At 36.0% G+C, this 18912-nt stretch overlaps 1 protein-coding gene across 13 annotated transcripts in view; it reads left to right on the top strand.

The window, feature by feature from the left end:
• CEP170 (centrosomal protein 170) overlaps positions 1-18912 on the top strand; it is a 102179-nt gene that overhangs the window by 42242 nt on the left and 41025 nt on the right. For all 13 annotated transcript variants that reach the window (XM_040553544.1, XM_040553553.1, XM_040553550.1 and 10 more), the window contains exons 8-9: positions 3393-3869; positions 6474-7111. In XM_040553544.1, the coding sequence (XP_040409478.1) occupies positions 3393-3869; positions 6474-7111 (1115 nt within the window). The remainder of the gene's footprint in view (positions 1-3392; positions 3870-6473; positions 7112-18912) is intronic.

The raw sequence follows: 18912 nt of genomic DNA, 5'->3' as shown, positions 1-18912 counted from the left end.
TCTTGCTATATAAGTACTCTGCTAGTTCTGTTTATAAATAATAATTATTACTATTACAGAGTTGTGATGACCAATACCTTAAGAATTTGCCAGAGGTTTATCTGTTACATCTATTCATATTTGGTCTGATAGACAATTTCCTTCAGCTTTGCAGATGACTTGATAATAGAAATTCATTATAAAGTAGCCTTATCTTTGTGTGTATATATAGAAAGCTATAAGGGCTTGCATTTAGTATTTCTGAAAAATTCTGAAGAGTGATTTAGATCCGTATTCACCTTAAATTTTTGTTTCATCCTTGCTTTCTATTGCTGATTCTAATCAATGATTATGCATTTAACTCTTTTAAAAATGCAAATACTTCGGACTGTAAACAGTATTTTTAAGTAACTAACATTAACTTGTACTTTGGATATTTTTCATAAAAATAATTCCTAGGAATTTTTCTAGACTGGAAATTGTTTTACATTTGTAATCCACTTTCTCAATTCTTTTGAATAAACTAACCCTGTCATAATTTAGGTTTAAAAAGCATTATATCATCTGTTTAAATAAAAATATTAGAATCAAATACAGTAAATAAAATAGTATAAACAGTTCACTTCAAATGTTAAATTTGATGCAGGGAAGTTTCACAGAGAAGATTTTTCCTAAAGTCGTCCATCAATGCTTACAAACCAATGTTAAAGATGCACTCAACCTTAGCCTACCACACCTCTGATGTATTTTGGCTTCAATCTTAACCATTTTCAAAAATCAAAAGATGGCGATGAACCAATGATTTCATATTTTCTGAAAAATATTGTTTATTGTCTGGCCAGTAGATTACACTTGCCAGGCCCCAAAGTAGAAATATTTCTTTAAATACAGTATCTTGGGAAACAAGAATCTCATGAAGATCAACAAGAAGTGCAAAGACCTGCACCAGGGAAGGAGCAATCCCAGGCACCAGTACTTGCTGGGGGCAACCCTGTTGGAAAGCAGCTCTGCAGAAAAGGATCTGGTGGTCCTGTTGGACACCAGGCTGAACACGAGTCAGCTATGTGCCCTTGCTTCTAAGGAGGCTAATGGTATTTTGGGCTGTATTAGGCAAAGTATTGCTTATTGCTGGCAGGTCAAGAGAGGTGATCCTTCTGCTCTACTCAGCATAGTTGAAGGTGCACCTGTACACCTTCTGTGTCCAATTCTGTTCCCACCCTCCCACCCCCCCAGTACGAGAGAGACCTAGACAAACTGGGAAGAGTCCAACAGAGGGCTATGAAGATAAAATGATCAAGGGACTGTAGCACCTCTCCTATGAGGAGGGTATGAGAGAGTTGGGACTGCTCAGCATGGAGAAGAGAAGGCTCAGGGGGAATCTTGTCAATATATATAAGTACCTGAAGGAAGGTGCAAAGAAGACAAAGCAAGACTCTTTTCCATGGTGCCCATTACCAGGGCAAAAGGTAGTGGGCACTGAAACACAAGCGTTGCTGTCTGAACATCAGGAAGCACTACTGTACTGTGTCAGACCACTGGAGTAGGTTGCCCAGAGAAGTTGTGGAGTGTTCTTCCTTGGAGATCTTCAAAAGCCATCTGGACATGGTCCTGGGCAACCTGCTCTAGGTAGAACATTTAACCCTGGGTCTTCTAAAAGACAAGCATCTGTAAAATAGATTCATTCTTTATTGCTGTATCTGCTGTCACAAGAGTTTTCAGGTTGGAGGATGCCATTTCCCAGAACGTGGTGTAGTCAGGTGATGTTGTAGTGCATAAAATGTACCTGCCAGGGATGAGGTAACACAGGCTGGTTTAAGAGTTGACAGTGTAGGGGCTGGTTTAAAAAGAACTGGTATCGGTCAAACACGTTAGCAAGAGTATTCTTAGCCTGCAACAACACGGTATAAAAAATGTCTGAATTCTAAACATCTTTTGAGCTTGTAGCAGCTACTTATAGATGAAATAAATTAAAATAACTCTGTACCTGCATCAGTGTTCTTTAATCCTGTTGGTATGAAAGCATGGTGATCAATAAAGAATATGGACTAATTTTGTTATCCCTACATAACATCATTCTTTTTCAACTTTTCCAGCTATTACGCTATTAGTTCCATTTCTCTTTATCAAACTACTATCCTCTTTTATTTCTTAAGTTTTAACCTTTTCCTAAACCTTCACAAGAAGCAAATGTTTGCAAAGAACAGCATGGGTGTGTTAAGCTGTCCTGCATTCTTGACCCCTTAAACTCCTGAATTATAGTATGCATGTTTCCATTGCTACCTTATTGCCTAATTATTTCATACACAAATGTTAACTGTGTCAGCTGATATAGTGTGGCTATTTTTAGCCCCAGAAATCTCTTAATTGCATTCTTATTCCTTTTCTTGGCAATCTAATGTGATTTCTTAAACATCTTAATGTGGTTCATGATAAATCACGTAGGAACTATTCAGAATTCTTTGCTGGAATGTAACTTGCCATTGCTGCTAACATCTCAAGCATCTGTTGCTTATAGCACATCTTTATACCAGATATTTTGGCTGGCTTACTACTTCATGAAATGCGACCAGAAGATTTGTTTTCTTAAAGACACATCAATAGCTTTGCTAGCAACCAAAAGAAGCTTTAACCTTCATTCAGTCTATATAGTGGGACTTCCCCATACTTTTTTCCACATTTTGCTGTATTTACCCAGTTAGAGCATGATTTTATAACGTTATGCATGCTTCCAGCTATTGTTGCTTTTTCTGTTCTTCTACGAATTACGGAAACAAGTAAAATAAGAGTGGATGACAATAGGATTTATCTTGATTCTTGGATTTTACCTTTTGTAGAAATATAAAAGGTGTTTGGATTCCAAAACACTATCCAGAACCTATCAGTGTTAAAACTTTCAAGTCAGACTTAATGTTTACCTTGTGTTAATGTGTGAATTGTTTTTCCAAATTTTTACCAAATGAAATTATACTAACTCTCCACTGTAGGAGATGGAAGCACATCACTAGCGCTTGTTTTAGGGGCACCTTGATCTGATGTTTCTCTAAATAGATTGAAAATTGCAATAGTGATCCTCTCAACTATTTCTCTAATGTTTTACGACTGTTTTCCATGTTACTAATAACTCATGTGACCTTTATGTCATCTAAACATTTTTGGAGTGCAGATTTCCTTTGTCAAATTGAAGTGAGCTTTTTGCCACTTCACACTCCTTACAGCCAGAGCTGTCTTTTCAGTAATGCTTTTCATATGTAATTCTGGAATTATTTTTCCAGAACTGTGTTATTCAATCTTCTCCACAATTCTGCTGTTTACTACAGAATTTTCTCAAGTAGTCTTTACAGAAATTCAGAAAATTCTTGAAGAAACTGAAGTTCCCAAGTATTGTGAAATCTATTTCTTATTTTTCTTAATAGGATGCAGCACAGATGCCAAGCAAGCTGAGGAACAATCTGCAGCTGCAAGTGAAGAACTTTATCCTTTCTGTAGGGAGCCAAGTTATTTTGAAATTCCTACAAAAGAATTCCAGCAATCTTCACAGGTAGCAGAGAGCACTATTCATGAAATTCCCACAAAAGATAACCAGAGCTCCCATGCAGCAGGTGCGGGGCATGCTTCCTTTACCATTGAATTTGATGACAACACTCCAGGGAAAGTAACAATCAAAGATCACATAACGAAGTTCACATCTGAACAGCGTCACAAGTCAAAGAAGCCTTCTTCCTCCAGTGGTCAGGACCTGCCTGGGCTTCAGACTGTGATGATGGCTGCAGAGAGCAAAGTAGCAGATTGGCTAGCACAGAACAATCCCCCAAGAATGATATGGGAACCAACAGAAGAAGATTCCAAAAGTATTAAGAGTGACGTTCCAGTGTACTTGAAGAGACTAAAAGGTAAAGTGAATAATTCCAGCTATGCTTATTTCTGAAGGCAACAATTCTTCACCAGAATCCAGTAAGTGGGTCCGTGAGCCCTTGCGGGGTTCAACTGAAATCACAAATACTCCACAGGAGTGAAGGATCTGTTCAGGGAAATCTTATTGCACTATTAAAATAAACCAAATCCAAAGTCATCTTACAGTAAACATACTAATTGGAGATATTCTAGTACAGCTAACAAGGTACAAGGAAATCATATTTTTAAAACATTGATCTTGAAGGGAAAAAGAACAAACCCAAGCCTTTAGTTAAATTTTACATATTTCACTTTTTCTTGTGTATTACTTTAAAAAGCTGAATAGCTTTATAGAATCAAAGTTCGGAAGTTCAAGTTACGCTTTTAACAATTCTTCCAATAGTATATGTTCTGTGAATATTCATGTACTCTAAGAAAATCATTTGGTGACAAAAAAATACGTTGTATAGTTATTCTGCTTAAATTGATCATGTATGATGAAGTCAAGTTTGTCTCAGGAATCTGAAATAAACAAAAATCTTCAATTTTATACTATGTTTGCAGGATATTATATTTTTAAAAACACTGCTGTTGATAACAGTTGATAAGACATATTCACTTACTGCAGACAATGACATTTCCAATAAAATTAAATCAAATGTTTAGTGTGAAAAGTGTACTTTCTTTTGGATCCAACTTCACAGAATAGAGAAGAAAGTAGTTTTCATTTTCAGTTGAAGATTCCAGTGACATTCAAACTTTCAGAATGAAAATTGACAAAATTTTTCGAGTCTCTGTTATTTTCTGTTTTTAAGTTTAGCAGATTTAATCTGCTATTCCCACTTTCTTGGTTCTGCAACATTTTCATGGTTAACTCTTAACCTAGCTGGGATTTGTTACAATGTGTTTTGTCTTTCTGATCAAAAGTCTGCATTTCAGGGCTGGCTCTTCCAAATTAAGCTGAAAAATAACATTTTCAAAACAGAATTGTATGGGTGCACTAACATTAAGATACTAGCATAGTAGTTCTTTGGAGAATATTACAGAGCATTCTTTGATCTGCATGATATTGTATTATATTCATGAACCTTCTTTAAAACATTAACCGTGTCGCTACTAATTAGGCAGGACTTTGTTTACAAGGCCTTAGCCCTTTCCTGGCAGCAGAAACTTCCTAAAGTTTGATGAATTTTTGACTGAGGGAGGTGTAAGTTATAGGTTGTATTTGGCCATAACAAATACCTGAATTTTGTAATCTTTGGTGATCTCTTCATATCCTCGCTCATTAATTCTTCTTTGTCAAATCATAAGGGTAGAGTATGTACCTAACTTCTTTGAAATTTTTGGTTTAAAAAAAAACAACCAACAAACAAGTAAAATCTTTCTGATTTTTCTGCTCAGCTTTTTCCTACAGTATCCTGTATTGAAGTCACACTGCTAAAATTGTTATATGACTTTCAGAGTGGTGTTGATATTTATTGTTATTGTATGGAAGTATAGGACCCATCACATTGTTGAGTCACTGTACGAATAAGTAACAAAGGGAGGTCTCTATGCCAAATAGGAATGCTGTAAAGATTTCAACTGAGTATTCGGTGCTGTTAGTCCCCTAGGTAAGGGTTCCCAACATACAATTACCATTTAAATGAATAGTAGCTGTGTATCCTAACTATGCAAGTGGGAAAACCTTCAAAAACTATCCTTTCCAGAAGGAAAAAAAAAAATCACCTTTACATTTTGTGTATACATGAGTAAGCCTTGATCCAAATTAATTCAAAGATAAAACTTCCTTTCCACGAACTGCACTAAAACTTAAAAGTATAGACAGTTTCATTGTACTTGAGGTTGCTCAGTGTTAAGTCTGATTTACTGTGTATGAGTACCCAGTCTTCCATACATTTTTCAGGCCTCATTACTAATAATGTCTATATATGATTTATTAAGTGCGTAGTCCTTATTCATAGATCTCAAAGTAGTTTGAGGAATGAATAAGTAATAACAGACATTTTGCATGCGTATATCAGATGCTGAGAGGAATGAATGATGGAAAAATTCATTCTACTTCTTGGAAAGAGTAATAAAGAAATAATTTCAATTTTCAGTAGACATTTCTCATGATAAACTGTTGTAACAGTGTGAGGAAAAGACCATCTAACAACATCAGTTGTGTCACTTGACAGGCATTCTTACCTCCCAGAAGGTCTGTCTTAACATTCTTCTTTTTCATGTTATCCTTGCCTAGAATGTTTCAGTAGTCATTTGTAATCAATCAAATAGCTGTGTAACAAAATTAATATAATTGGGAAACAAGCCATTTCCATACTGCAGCACAGCTGATAAAATACTGCCTTTTGTAAATCACTGATAGGTACCTGTAGATTGCAATACTGATGAAAAGGGTAATTCAAATGCATTGTTATTATTGCTCAGCTTATTCATCATCATCAGCTGTACAAAATTTCTAGAGCTAGGTACAGAAACGTGTTGGATTCCACACAGAAAAACAATTTGAAATTCTTTCCTAGTATGCAAGTTTACTTTGTATGTGTTGGTTTTTTTTTTATAGCTTCATTGTGCTGTATGTTCTTTTGCTTTGATTGTAGGGAATAAGCATGATGACGGTACACAGAGTGATTCAGAAAATGCTGGTGCACATCGGCATTATAGTAAGCGGGCAGCACTTGAAGAGCACTTAAGACATCATCATACAGAGCTGAAGAAGTCACACCAGAAAGTCCATTCCACAGAAAAACAGCAAGAGCAAGCTGGTGTGAGCCAGACTGCTTTTATGATTGAGTTTTTTGATGAAGACCATCCTCGAAAGAGACGTTCTTACTCTTTTTCTCAGAACGTAGGTGCTCTGTGCTCAGAATCTCCATCTCCAACATCTCATGCGCGAGCTGAAAGAGTGAAACCTGCATCAGGAGAGAAAGCAGTTCCTTCATCTGCGCAAGCTAGTTCATCACATCACAGAGCAGTACATGCAAAACTTTTAAAACAAAAATCAGAAGACCCCTCTGCTGCTTTACCTGTCTTACAAGCTGCGTTGTTAAGGAGTTCAGGAAGCCTCGGCCATAGGCCTAGTCAGAACCAGGAGATGGACAAAAAGTTAAAAAGCCAACATGTTTCTGCTGCCACTGAGAAGGACAATGAGGATGACCAGAGTGACAAAGGTACTTACACTATTGAATTGGAAAATCCCAATTCTGAAGAAATGGAAGCCCGCAAAATGATAGACAAGGTGAGAAACCAAAAATGTGTATTGATGCTAAACTGGTACGCGTTATGTGGGCGGGCAACAGTCTACCTCTTCAGTTCGACTTATTAAAGGTGCTGCAATAACCTAAGTTTAGAAGCCAGTGTATAATGATGATACAAAGAATATCATAAAAGCAGAAGCAGGCATTTGACGAAAAGTTATTGTTTGATACTGCTGTTCTTCTATTTTGGTAGTTTAAAGGTGTTTTCAAAAAGTTAAGTACCACAAATGTACTAAACAACGAAGTTAAATTAGTTAATTTTTTATGAGAATTGTTTGATTACTATTTATTATGTCCCATGGAGAAATACTTACTTGTTCTTAAAAACCTACGGTCTTTGTAGTTTTTGGTATACAAATCAGTTCCATCCAAATTATCATGTAAAAACATAATGCAAGTGTTTTCTATACTTATAAATAAATTTCTTAACTGCGATAACTTGAAAGCATTTTATGATTTGAAATTTATTTTCCCAAAATCTTTATGTGATAGTGATGTCATTTTCATAGTTTGAATGTAGATGTGTTTCATTAGGCCTAGGAACCTTATAATGACCAAATAAACTTTGCTTATACGTAAAAATAGAAATAAACTTCCTTGAGATTCAATAGGAAGATACCAGTAGGATAAACTACGTATAGTCATTAGTCCTAACTGACTCTTGAGCAGGATTTTCTTTTCCTGTTATTGTATTTTCCTAAATCATCCACTGTGGTCAAATACTGGCAGCCAGTTTTAGGCATATTTTTGGCCTACTTAACAGAAAACGTATTGCTTGTTATAGAATTACCTAAGAATTGTTTGTGTATCTGTGATGTGTTTTTTTTTTTTTTTTCCCCAGTGGTAAAATATTGGTTAATGTTTGTAGTGTTGCATTAAAAAGCCTTTGGATATTATAAATACCCCTTACTGCTAACTTTTTGAAATTGAAGATTTACAATGAAGTAAAGCAGAGAGATTTATTGTTTGAGGTCTCATGTTGTATCTTTTCACTTTAATTTAAGATCCAATTCACAGATACTGATTTTTTGCAAGTAAGCTTTGCTTCACAATTCCCTACTTTGGGAATATGAAAGTAGTATGATACTATTTTTATGAAGCGCAGAACAACAGCAAGTGAAGAAAATCAAAACCAAATGGAAGCCAAAATTTTTTGCTCCAGCTCAGCTCAGCTTTGCTTCCCTCCCATTTAAAATTGCTAATGCTGAGGATTCTTTTAGTTTGCTAAAAGGGGTAAGTGAGGAATAACACAAGGACTTCTGCTGGCCTGTTGACTGCTGTGCTGTCAAGTATTTAAGAGAATAGTTGGTATGCATTTAGTCAATAATTCCAGCATAACCTCTCTTTCTTGGCAAGTCAGTCTTTTTCTTTCTTTTTTTTTTTATTCCCTGAGCAGCCTGCTGATTTGAGTCTCATTCAAAGTCTGTTGAGTCAAAAGATTCATTGAAATTCAAGAGTTGGATTTGCTAGGATTGGGATGAAAATGCATTACAAATAGCAAGGATAACTTTCTAAAACATTTGCACAAATAGTGCAAACAGTCCATCTGTAAAAATTTGTTAGAATGGTGCTAAAATTCATGTCTAGTTTACCTGAAGAATTTCCTATGGAATAAAATGCTTTTGGATTTGGGTATTTTTTTCATTTTTTTCCTCTTTTTTTTTTCCCCTCCTTTTTACTGGAAGGAAGGGTGAGAACAAACAAAATACTCAGACTACTTCTGTGACTCATTCATTTGCAAAGCCTTAGCCATAGCTTTGCCCTTGTAGGCAAAACCTCTGCTCTTTGTTGGGGGGCAAAAAATAAAAAGCACCTAAGAACATACCACAAATTCAAGTGCAACATTAAATTGTCAGAAATTAAGTCATGATAAATAATGTTGCTTTGAGTTTAGGATCCAAGAGAGGCATTCAGGAAATCAATGTCCAAATTACCAGACAAATTAAAAGTTCTCTGTATGTAACTTCAAAAAAAAAAAAGGGGGGGAGGGGGACAGACACCTTAATGTTTTGTCATATTATTCCCTTCAAAAGCAACATTTTTGCTTAATGTAGCCATGTAGCCTTTTTCTAATAATTCCAGGAAATATTCAAGGAAAACATACTTATTCGAAATGCTTTAATAATTAGAAAAGGGTGTTGTCCTATTTATTCAATATCTTGATTTTATTTAAGGATCCATTTGTTCTTTCACTACTCTTTCAGTCTCTATAAAGAGACTACAGCAAAAGTAGTGTAAAATAACAAATGTCATACTCTTTTTTTTTTCATGAACATCTTAAAGCTTGGCTTTTGAAAAGAGAATAGAAAAAAGATTACAAACCTAATCAGAAGGATAGTGGAAGACACTTTCTAAGGAACAGAGAAGTCTTTTAGTGAAATACTTTTCCCTAAGAGATAGTTGCAACCATTCATCTGTGATGATGACTGCCTTGGAGTAAGTAGACTATATCTTGCCTAGAATGAAGGACTCAGAAAAATAATTTGAGGCTTGGGCCTTTCTTGACTTCCAAGACCGAGTAAATTTGTTGAACCTGTGAAAATGAGACATCAGGATCTGACAGGCAACATCACTGCAATGAAAGCAACCTATGTAAATGCCCACCAAGACTGAAACGTGGGAAAAGAGATAATTGTTAAATTGTTTGCAAATCTGCAATTACTTTTTAAAATAGATTTGATTTTAGGACACAAAAAAGTAGGACTTAAAATGATAAGCAGATAGTTTTCAGTTTTAATCATAAAAAAATAATAATCTAAAACCTATACATGCCTGGAGTACTCCAAAGATTGTTCGTTTAACTCATGTATATTGGTTTAACATTTGGAATGATTACATTTTAAAATCTTCCATTCTTATTATCAGCCATTATAGGAGCTGAAGAAATTAGCTAATATTTCAGAAATATTAATATTTATTTCCTCTGTGCTGTTATTTGAATTTCCTCAGAGGAAATAAATATCACGGGCATGTGGCCAGCTTGGAATGATTAGAAGTAGTATGTCACTTCTCTCAGAACAAAGAAAAATCTTAGAGAGTAAGTTTAAAAAAAAATTAAAAAATTTTACAGACTAAGAGAAAAAGAGAAATCACCAAGCATGTTATTAGCAGGAGACAGAGAAGCAGTCGTAAGATTTCATAGTTATTTCTAAGCTCTTTCTATTTTAAAACATAATACATATATGTATTTAGGACAGATATCAAAGCCAGACTATCGCTGGAGGAAAATGGATATGGCTTAAGGGTTTGGCTTGTATTGTTTTTGCTTATTCCAATTTCATTTCATGATTTTTCTGAATGGAGAAATCTGTAGAGGTAGTGGAAAAATGGTTATAATTTGCAAACAATGGAGTTTTCAGCTGTTGTTCACTTTAACTGCCTTCTCTCTTCAGTCCATTGACTGCTGTCTTGAAAATATTCCTGAGCTGAGAACTCAGTTGTGCCTTTCACAAGTAGCATGAACCCAAGCATATAAAATCTATCTTGTAGTATTTAAATTCTTTTAAAAAGTTTTGCTAGGACTTTTGGCTGATTTTATTTTTGAGTAACTTGTCATTATTGCTATTACTTTCAAATTCTGTTTTCTAGAGTGAGTGAATAGTGCCAGTATTAGTATGGAGATGAGTTGTACATTCTCTCTTCTGTCTCTAGTTTACGTGCATTTTTGCTCTCACATGGATTTCCATATGGTCCTCTGTCAACTTGATTTTATACAATGCAAATTCTAAGCTAGATCAGTTCCATTCCTCACAAACTCACGTGCTCTTTTCGCTTGTTCTTTCCAGTATAAATATTGTATGTTGTAATGTTCTTTGTAAGCAGAGAACACTTGAAAAATAGCAATAAAACTTGCTTCTTTCAAGTCCCATGATTAGCCAAGATTTTTACATACCAGTGTTCAAATAGCAACTAAGTTCATACAAGGTATGAATTGGTTACTAGGCCAAATAGATGTAGAAAATAAATTAATTCCACATTAATGATGTGGAATAAAGTTCTAACTGAAAAATGGATACTGGCTATCTTTTTATACTTGTAGAGGCCTTTTTGAAGTTTCCATTGAGATCAATTTTATCAATGTGCAAAGGAGAAGAGCAGCTCTTTTGTACTACGAAGACCATCTTAAACATAGCAGGCATACAATATTCTCTAGTCAAATAACTTCAGGAATCTTTGTAACAGAATAACACTCTTATTGTTGCACCTAATCGCAAAGTACAAAATAAATTCAGGATCTTGATTTAAAACATTTTCAGTGTCCTTTTAACACACAAATTAGAGAAGTAAATGGGGCATAGTCAGGATTTGCTTCTTACTAACATCCAGTTTTGCCCTTTAGATAGGTTCAATGCCTTCTTCTGTTAACACTTGCTAATTGCTCTCTATTTTGCGTTGAATTATGAACTTTATATGTTTTACTTTTTTAATTACATTTGTTCTAATAGAGGTGATTTTTCATCAGTTGTATCAGGCAAAAAAAAAGTATTCCTGGAACACAGAAAAGGTAAGTTTCTGAGTGGATGAAAGAATTCAGAATGAAGTTTCTGCAGTTCATCTTGGGGGTTGGACCTGATGATCTCTAGAGGTCCCTTCCAATCCCTACAATTCTGTGATTCTGTGATCTTCCTTTTTGTTGATGCAAAGATTGCAAATTATCAGTCCAGTGAGTTTCATGTTTTCAATAAAGCAAAATACCACTAATAACTTTTAACAAGTGAGTGTGCAAATAACTCTGGATGTGTTTGGAATATTAAAATATTTTCATCAGGCTGTATATTGCAGTAAATAAAGATCAACTCAGTGAGTTCTGTGCAAGCTCTTTGTGTTTTGGGTTTTTTTGGGGGAGGCCTTTTTAATTTGTGTGGGTATTAGGAGTTACTATAGCAGAGCTAAACTTCTCTGGATGTCAGTGAAGGGAAAGAATAGAACAGAAGTTACATGTCTGTTTTGAATCTTATCAGCCTTTTGCTAACCAGGGAATCGTGAATTTTATAGCAACTTGTGCATATGGAAACATTGGGCTTGAATAAAATTTTCTTTTGTCCCAAAATTGTATCCTTCAATTGTTATATATTTGATTATATACCATGTGTAGGGTATACGTAGAATAGCGTTCTGTTGCCACAATCATGAGATTCTTTTTCCTCTTTAAAAATTTGGAATAACTGTAATAGTTTTGGAGGGGACGCTGAGCAGGTGTTGATGTGGACACCAGGTTTTCCATTTTCATTTTCTACATCTTTCTGTTTATGGTGATACTTATATTTTAGGTTTGTTTTTTTTTTTTTGGCTTGGTTTTAGTATGCATGTAAATAAGATTTACAATAAAATGGGATCTCTTTACTCATTTTGCTCCTGAAGTATGTCTGCTCATACTATAGTAAGTTACTTTTGTTAATATTACTTTAGTTAATATTGCATTCTTCCAAGGACTGTTCTGTGCTTCTCCTTGCTGAGCTAGGACTTCTTAATGAGAGAGTCTTTATTGGTTTTGTGTTGCAAGCAAGAAAAAAAATGCTTAATATCAGATCATTTTTACATGGAAGGCAACTTTGGAGGACAGTCAGTCGGTCATAGACAAATAGCCCTAGGTGCCATTACCTATGGTAACTTCTAAAAAAAAAAAAAAAAGTTTCAAACAGCTTAGTGTTTGACTGCATGCTTTTGAAAGTTTTTTTTTTTTTTAAGTGCAGAAAGCTTGTTTACTAGATCTTCTCTATTGCAAACCTTAAAGTTAATACAGATAATCTTGCAGGTACTGTGAAAGTTTGTATTAAAGTAACTGCTAAATGAAGAATTGTGGATTTACAAGTTTAAGATTGATGTTATGCTAAATACTTGGAAAGTAAGAATAACCAAATCATAAGTAGTTATTTCATTAAATGGTTTCATTTTCAATGTATCAATCTAGCTGCGTTAGAATTATAGACTAATTTGGATGTTTTCCATCATTTGTAAATAGTGTGCAATGCACAGCAGCGATTGGATTAAAACGCAGAGCTATATACCCAATATACGTATATACATATATACATACGTATTTATATTTAAGATCTTTAAGATGAATTAGAAAATATATCTGTTTTATTAAAACCGTGTTCATCCAAAAATGCACATTTATGGTGCATAGGAGTAGGGAAGGTGGAGATATTTTACATTGCAATATTTAACATACAAACTGATGGCTTATTATAAGTGGAACTCGGCAAATTTTTGCAGTAGCGGCAATGACAAACTGTGTGAAAAGATTCAGAGGGCAGGAAGTAAGTTAGCAGAAAAAAAATCTGCATGTTTAAATAGCTGTTTAAGGAACAGAGACAGATGTATCTATTTTCAGAGAATGGCTTTCAGGTCTTCTGTCTCTTCATGCTCTGTGGATTTAATTGCTTTTGCCATTGCTTCAGTGACTTTTTCCAAAAAGAATTCATTTTAGCCCTACTGAGTGTCTTGTTTGCAGAGGGACCGTATTTTATGAATACGATTTTGAAAAAGCAGTAGAACAGTTGAAGCCTATCAAGTCATCTGAGGATATAAATTTTTGCAAGAATGCAGTGTTTGTAATTTTTTTTTCTTCTGGGCTGAGGAAGAGTGAGGAGTCTTACAGTCTCTAAACTTACCATTTCCTCTTAAATTTGGAATTCTAAAGTAAATGAATTTTTCATTATAGCAAACTACTACAAAATGTGTATGCATGTAAATATGTAACTGGCTTCTGGTAAGAGGAAGTTATTAGACTTGGCACATTGATCTATTCATTTGCCTATGTAGCTTTTTTTATACCAGTGTGTCTTGCGTCTGATTCTGTATCTTCAATATGTAGTTAAATGCCATAAACAGCTTCTGTGAAAATCCATGGCTATTCATGAGCTACTCCCTGCACAGGACACAGTCTGTTTGCCTGGGATGGCTAGGCTAACTGCCAAGAACAAGCATAAACTATTAAAATCAGATGTCTCAGAAGCAACTTGGTTAAATGCAGTTCTTGCAGTAGCTTAACACAAAATGAACATAGGCATTTTACTTTGGCTCATCAAACTTTTTCAAAGCGGGAAGGAAAATGTTTGTCTTTTGTTAGAAGTTACTGATCTGGTGGAAACAACCAATTTACTGTATATTATGAACGTTCAGACTACCTTCTTAAGAAGAATTATGAGGAACTCAGTCTGAACAATAAGGTCAGCACTGCCAAGTTGATCTGAGTATGGATCCAAAGCCTCTTCCATTTCCCCACTCTTTCCTATCAGTAAAGCATCCTCAGAGTTTTAGCTAATTTACACTTTCTTATCCTTGCTTAGCACATCCAAACCATGTCCAAATCCAGCATGTGTTTCCAAATTCATATCTCTTCCCTCTTTTTTTTTCTTGCTGATTTGACTGCGTCCGTTCACAGCTCAGTTCTTGAAATTTACTTTTATTTGCCTTCCCTAACAGTTAAACACCCTCATCATCTTCCTTTCCCTTAAAAAGTTATGAAAAATAATTGCTATTGTAATCTACATTCCCTTCATTTTTCAATGGCAAATAACTTATTTCAAATTGAATAACTCGCTCCTTGTTTATTTTGCCATGGTCCTATCTTTAATGCACTGTGCAGTATAGCCCCATGTCCCTTACCTGCCTTCTGCTTTGATTCAGTTTGCCCTTTTAAACATTCATCATTGAATTCTCTTTTATACACCTTTTGTGTTGGGATTTTGCTCTGCTCCTTGTGTGCAGACTGCCTACACTGAAATTAATAGCATATCAATTATATTATTTTCAAATACCTCTCCAAAACATATATTTAACTGTTGTTAAGTTCCAAACTAAAAGAGGGAAAAATTTTCATGTACTTCTAATTTACAAATATCATTATTAATGGGATAGGTTCCTAGTTATGGCTCTCTGAATTGTAACTATTATCCTAAAAATTTGTCTTTCTGTTTTCTTAATAATACTGTTAATTACTGTATATCCTGTATCTCAGGACTACTGCAGTAAATCTATGGAGAGAAACTTTAGAAATGCACACTTATAAAACTAGATAGAATTCTTCAGACTTGCATTTCGAATAAAGTTTATGCTCCAGGTTTCAGTGCTCTTCAAAATGTTTTTGAATGCTTTGTAGAGTCAGTATGTAAGCAGAACAATTGAATCCCTATTCCAGTATGCCTCATTTGCTATAAACTGAGTGAACTTATTAAGAGTCACAAATAAGACCTTTTCTCCATCTGTATCTCTGTCTTCAGTAATGATTTGGATGGTGAACTAGAAGAGTGGACGTTAAGTACTGAGTAATTATAGTATTCTACATCTGCAGCGTGATCTTCATGAACTGTGAAATGTTTTAAAGTTAATATCCTGAAATTGAAAAGCAACGATAATGTCCTGACATTAGGAACTCTAAAATGCATGCAAATGAGACATAGGATATGAGATAGAAAGATACGAGATAAAACTGGAGAAGATTCTTAATCAAGTACTTAGAAGTTTATTAGAAGTATATTAAGAAAATGTCGAGTATTTATTTTTGTAGCTATTCCATTTTCTTCCTTGTGATTCAGAAAAATGGTTCATGTTGCCTCTAACTTTTCTGACCAGTTTTTATTTTAATTTCTAGAAATTCTCACATATCAATAATGAAAATGGTTTTAAAGAGTCATCACTTTTGTTAATTACTCCTAAAGTCATTATACTGACCTATAACAGTTTATCTATGTAATGTAACGTTAACTCATCTGTTGAGGGGTGAAGAAGTGAATAAGACCAGTAACTGATCACTAAAGCTAGGTTGTGTTAAAGCTGTGCTTTGGTTATTGTGACAGGCAGATGCACTCTGAGTCGTGAGCTGCTTTCACAGGAAAATGTGCATGGCCTGCCAGGAGAGAGTACTCTCCTTTCTCCAAAGTTAGCCCCTGTAGAATAGGACGAGGCATGTGCTCAGAATTGGTCCTGTAACTCACGCTACTCCCCCCAAAATGTGCCAGTACGTCTTGCAAGGACTGTCTTGGTTGTTTTGTGTTACATAGATTTTGTTACCTCTTTTTTTGTTATTGGATAAAGATTTTTTTTTTAATGACTAGTTTATGTTGGTAAAGATATACTCTAAGTTATAATATTGTGAAACTGTTGCTGAGTTAAATTGATGGAATTATCAATATCTACTTCAAGGTAAAACTACTTTGCCATCAGTTAATTTGTACTTCACCTCTGTACTTGTCAGGCTGGGTTTGTGTTCCAGCAAGTAACACCATGATGCTCTGGGACTTGCTATATTTTTAGCTTGCTATTTTGTCCCTTTGTTTTGCTGGGAGAAGCACAGGATGTTAATGGATTATCATAGGGACACGTCTGGAGAATTTACCATTTGTTGGTTTCAAATTTAAAAGTCTGTTTCAAGAACTGCCCTTTTTCCTGTTGACGTGGAAGACTTTGTTATATATCTGTTGTTATACATCTGAACATTAACTGTTCTGGACAGCAGCGCCGCAAAGAGGGATCTGGGGTTTGTGGTTGATAGCAAGCTGAATATGAGCCAGCAGCATTCCCTGGCAGCCAGGAGGGCCAACCATACCCTGGGGTGCATCAAGCACGGCATCGCTAGTCGGTAAAGGGAAGTGATTGTCCCCCTCTACTCTGCGCTGGTGCGGCCTCACCTTGAGTACTGTGTGCAGTTCTGGGCGCCACGGTACAAAAAGGACGTGAAACTGTTGGAGAGTGTCCAGAGGAGGGCTACAAAGATGATGAAGGGCCTAGAGGGGAAGACGTATGAGGAGCGGCTGAGGTCGCTTGGCCTGTTCAGCCTGGAAAAGAGGAGGCTGAGGGGAGACCTCATCACGGTCTACAGCTTCCTTACAAGAGGGAGTTGAGGGGCAGGTGCCAATCTATTCTCTTTAGTGACCAGCGATAGGACCCGAGGGAATGGTGGCACGTTATGACAGGGGAGGTTCAGGCTGGATATCAGGAAGAGGTTCTTCACTGAGAGGGTGGTCGCGCACTGGAACAGGCTCCCCAGGGATGTGGTCACTGCACCAAGCCTGTCGGAATTTAAGAAGCGTTTGGACTGTGCTCTTAGTCATATGGTCTGAATTTTTGGGTAGGCCTGTGTGGTGCCAGGAGTTGGACTTGATGGTCCTTGTGGGTCCCTTCCAACTCAGGATATTCTATGATGTCAGCCATGGTGTAAGCAGCTCTGCAGCTGCGAGGTTATTACCGATTTTGAGATACAAGGCTGACCCAAGGTACTAAGTTATTATCTAGGATCACTATTATTAAAGATCGTAGGATCGCATATACTGGAAAGGACCTTAGGATGTTTCTAGTCCAACTCCCGATCAAAGCAGGCACAGCTCTGAAGTCAAACAGGCTGCCCAGGACTTTATCCATTTGGCTCTTGGAAACCCTCCAGAGACACAGACTGGGCCACCTTGCTTGGGTGTCTTCAGGCTGAAAAAGCTTCTCCTTTAGATGCCATCTGAACCTCTCTTGTTTCAACTTGTGCGTGTTGTCCCTTGTCCTCCTGTTGCGCACCACTGTGAATAGCCTGGCTGTGTCACCCAGATGCCCTCCCCATAGGTACAGGGGGACTGCTTTTAGGCACCCCCAAAGCCTTCCCTGAGCCCAGCTTGCCCAAACTCTCCACACAGGGGAAGTGCTCCAGCCTTGACTGCTTTGGCAGCCCCAACTGAGCTCTCTCCAGTTTGTCCATTTCTCTCTTCCACTGGGGGGGCCAAAACCAGATGCAGTTGCTCTATCACTTATTAATCCATTTGTGTAAAGGCCAGTTGAATTTCAGGCTAAACAACGTTATTTTGACTACATTTCATAAATGGGGCTTGACTTCATGCACAAATGTTGTTGTTCCCCTGCCATTCAAAATGTTCTGGTTTGCGATGGAAATTGTTTCAGGCTTCTTAACAATTAAGTAGTTATTTATAAACCCCACCACCACAGCTTACACAATGTTTCTGACAGTTCCACCATTACAGCCGGGTGGCAGAGATGCTGTAGCAACCCCAAATAATGCTGCAGATTTTGGCAGTGCCTAGATTTTTCCCCCATTGGTCATATTTCAGGGATTCTGGGAAAACTATGATCCCGTTTTCTGTTTTGTAACTTTATGAAATTTACAGCATTCAGGGTACAATAAACTAGGCTTTCTGCTAAGCTACCATTCCATAAAAATGAACAATAATAGGCTAGAACGGGCCAGAAAACTTTAACTTTTGAGTTAACTTCTTCAGTGAGTTTATAGTTTCATTTTGAAAAGACATGTTTAAAAACAGCATTAATATCTTAAATAAATTTCTAGGAATTGCTTTGTTCATGTTACTTACAACTACCTAAGTTTAAAAAAATAAAATCATTACTACCCATCCCCCAGGTGCTCTCCAAAAAAAAAGCAAAATCATTACTTTGTGGGAAGTTTTATTGTTTGCAATGATTAAAAAAAAAAAAAGGCAAACCTATTTTTTTTATTGACCAGCATTGTGCTGGATACCTGTGATTTGAGATAGTTAGTAAAGTTTTCTAAGTCATAAACAAATGTTAAAACTCCCTTTACCTATTTTAGCAAAAAAAAAAAAAAAAAAAAAGCATCCTTCTCAGTTTTCAAACAACTCAGCCATGTCCAAACCTGCATCTTGTAATCTGGCTTCATTTTTTCTTCTCAAAAACACAATTGATCAAAATACAGATGGTAGTTGCTTCTCTTTAAAGCTGTGGCTGCTGCTTCTGACAAATGCAAACTTTACAGAAAGAAACTTCACTCTTTTTGTATAAATAGTTAAGAGATGCAAAAGTA

The sequence above is a fragment of the Cygnus olor genome, chromosome 3 (genome assembly GCF_009769625.2).
Source record: "Cygnus olor isolate bCygOlo1 chromosome 3, bCygOlo1.pri.v2, whole genome shotgun sequence".
NCBI lineage: Eukaryota > Metazoa > Chordata > Aves > Anseriformes > Anatidae > Cygnus > Cygnus olor.
Note: the sequence above shows the minus strand (reverse complement) of the source record. Positions and strands in the feature narration are given on the sequence as shown.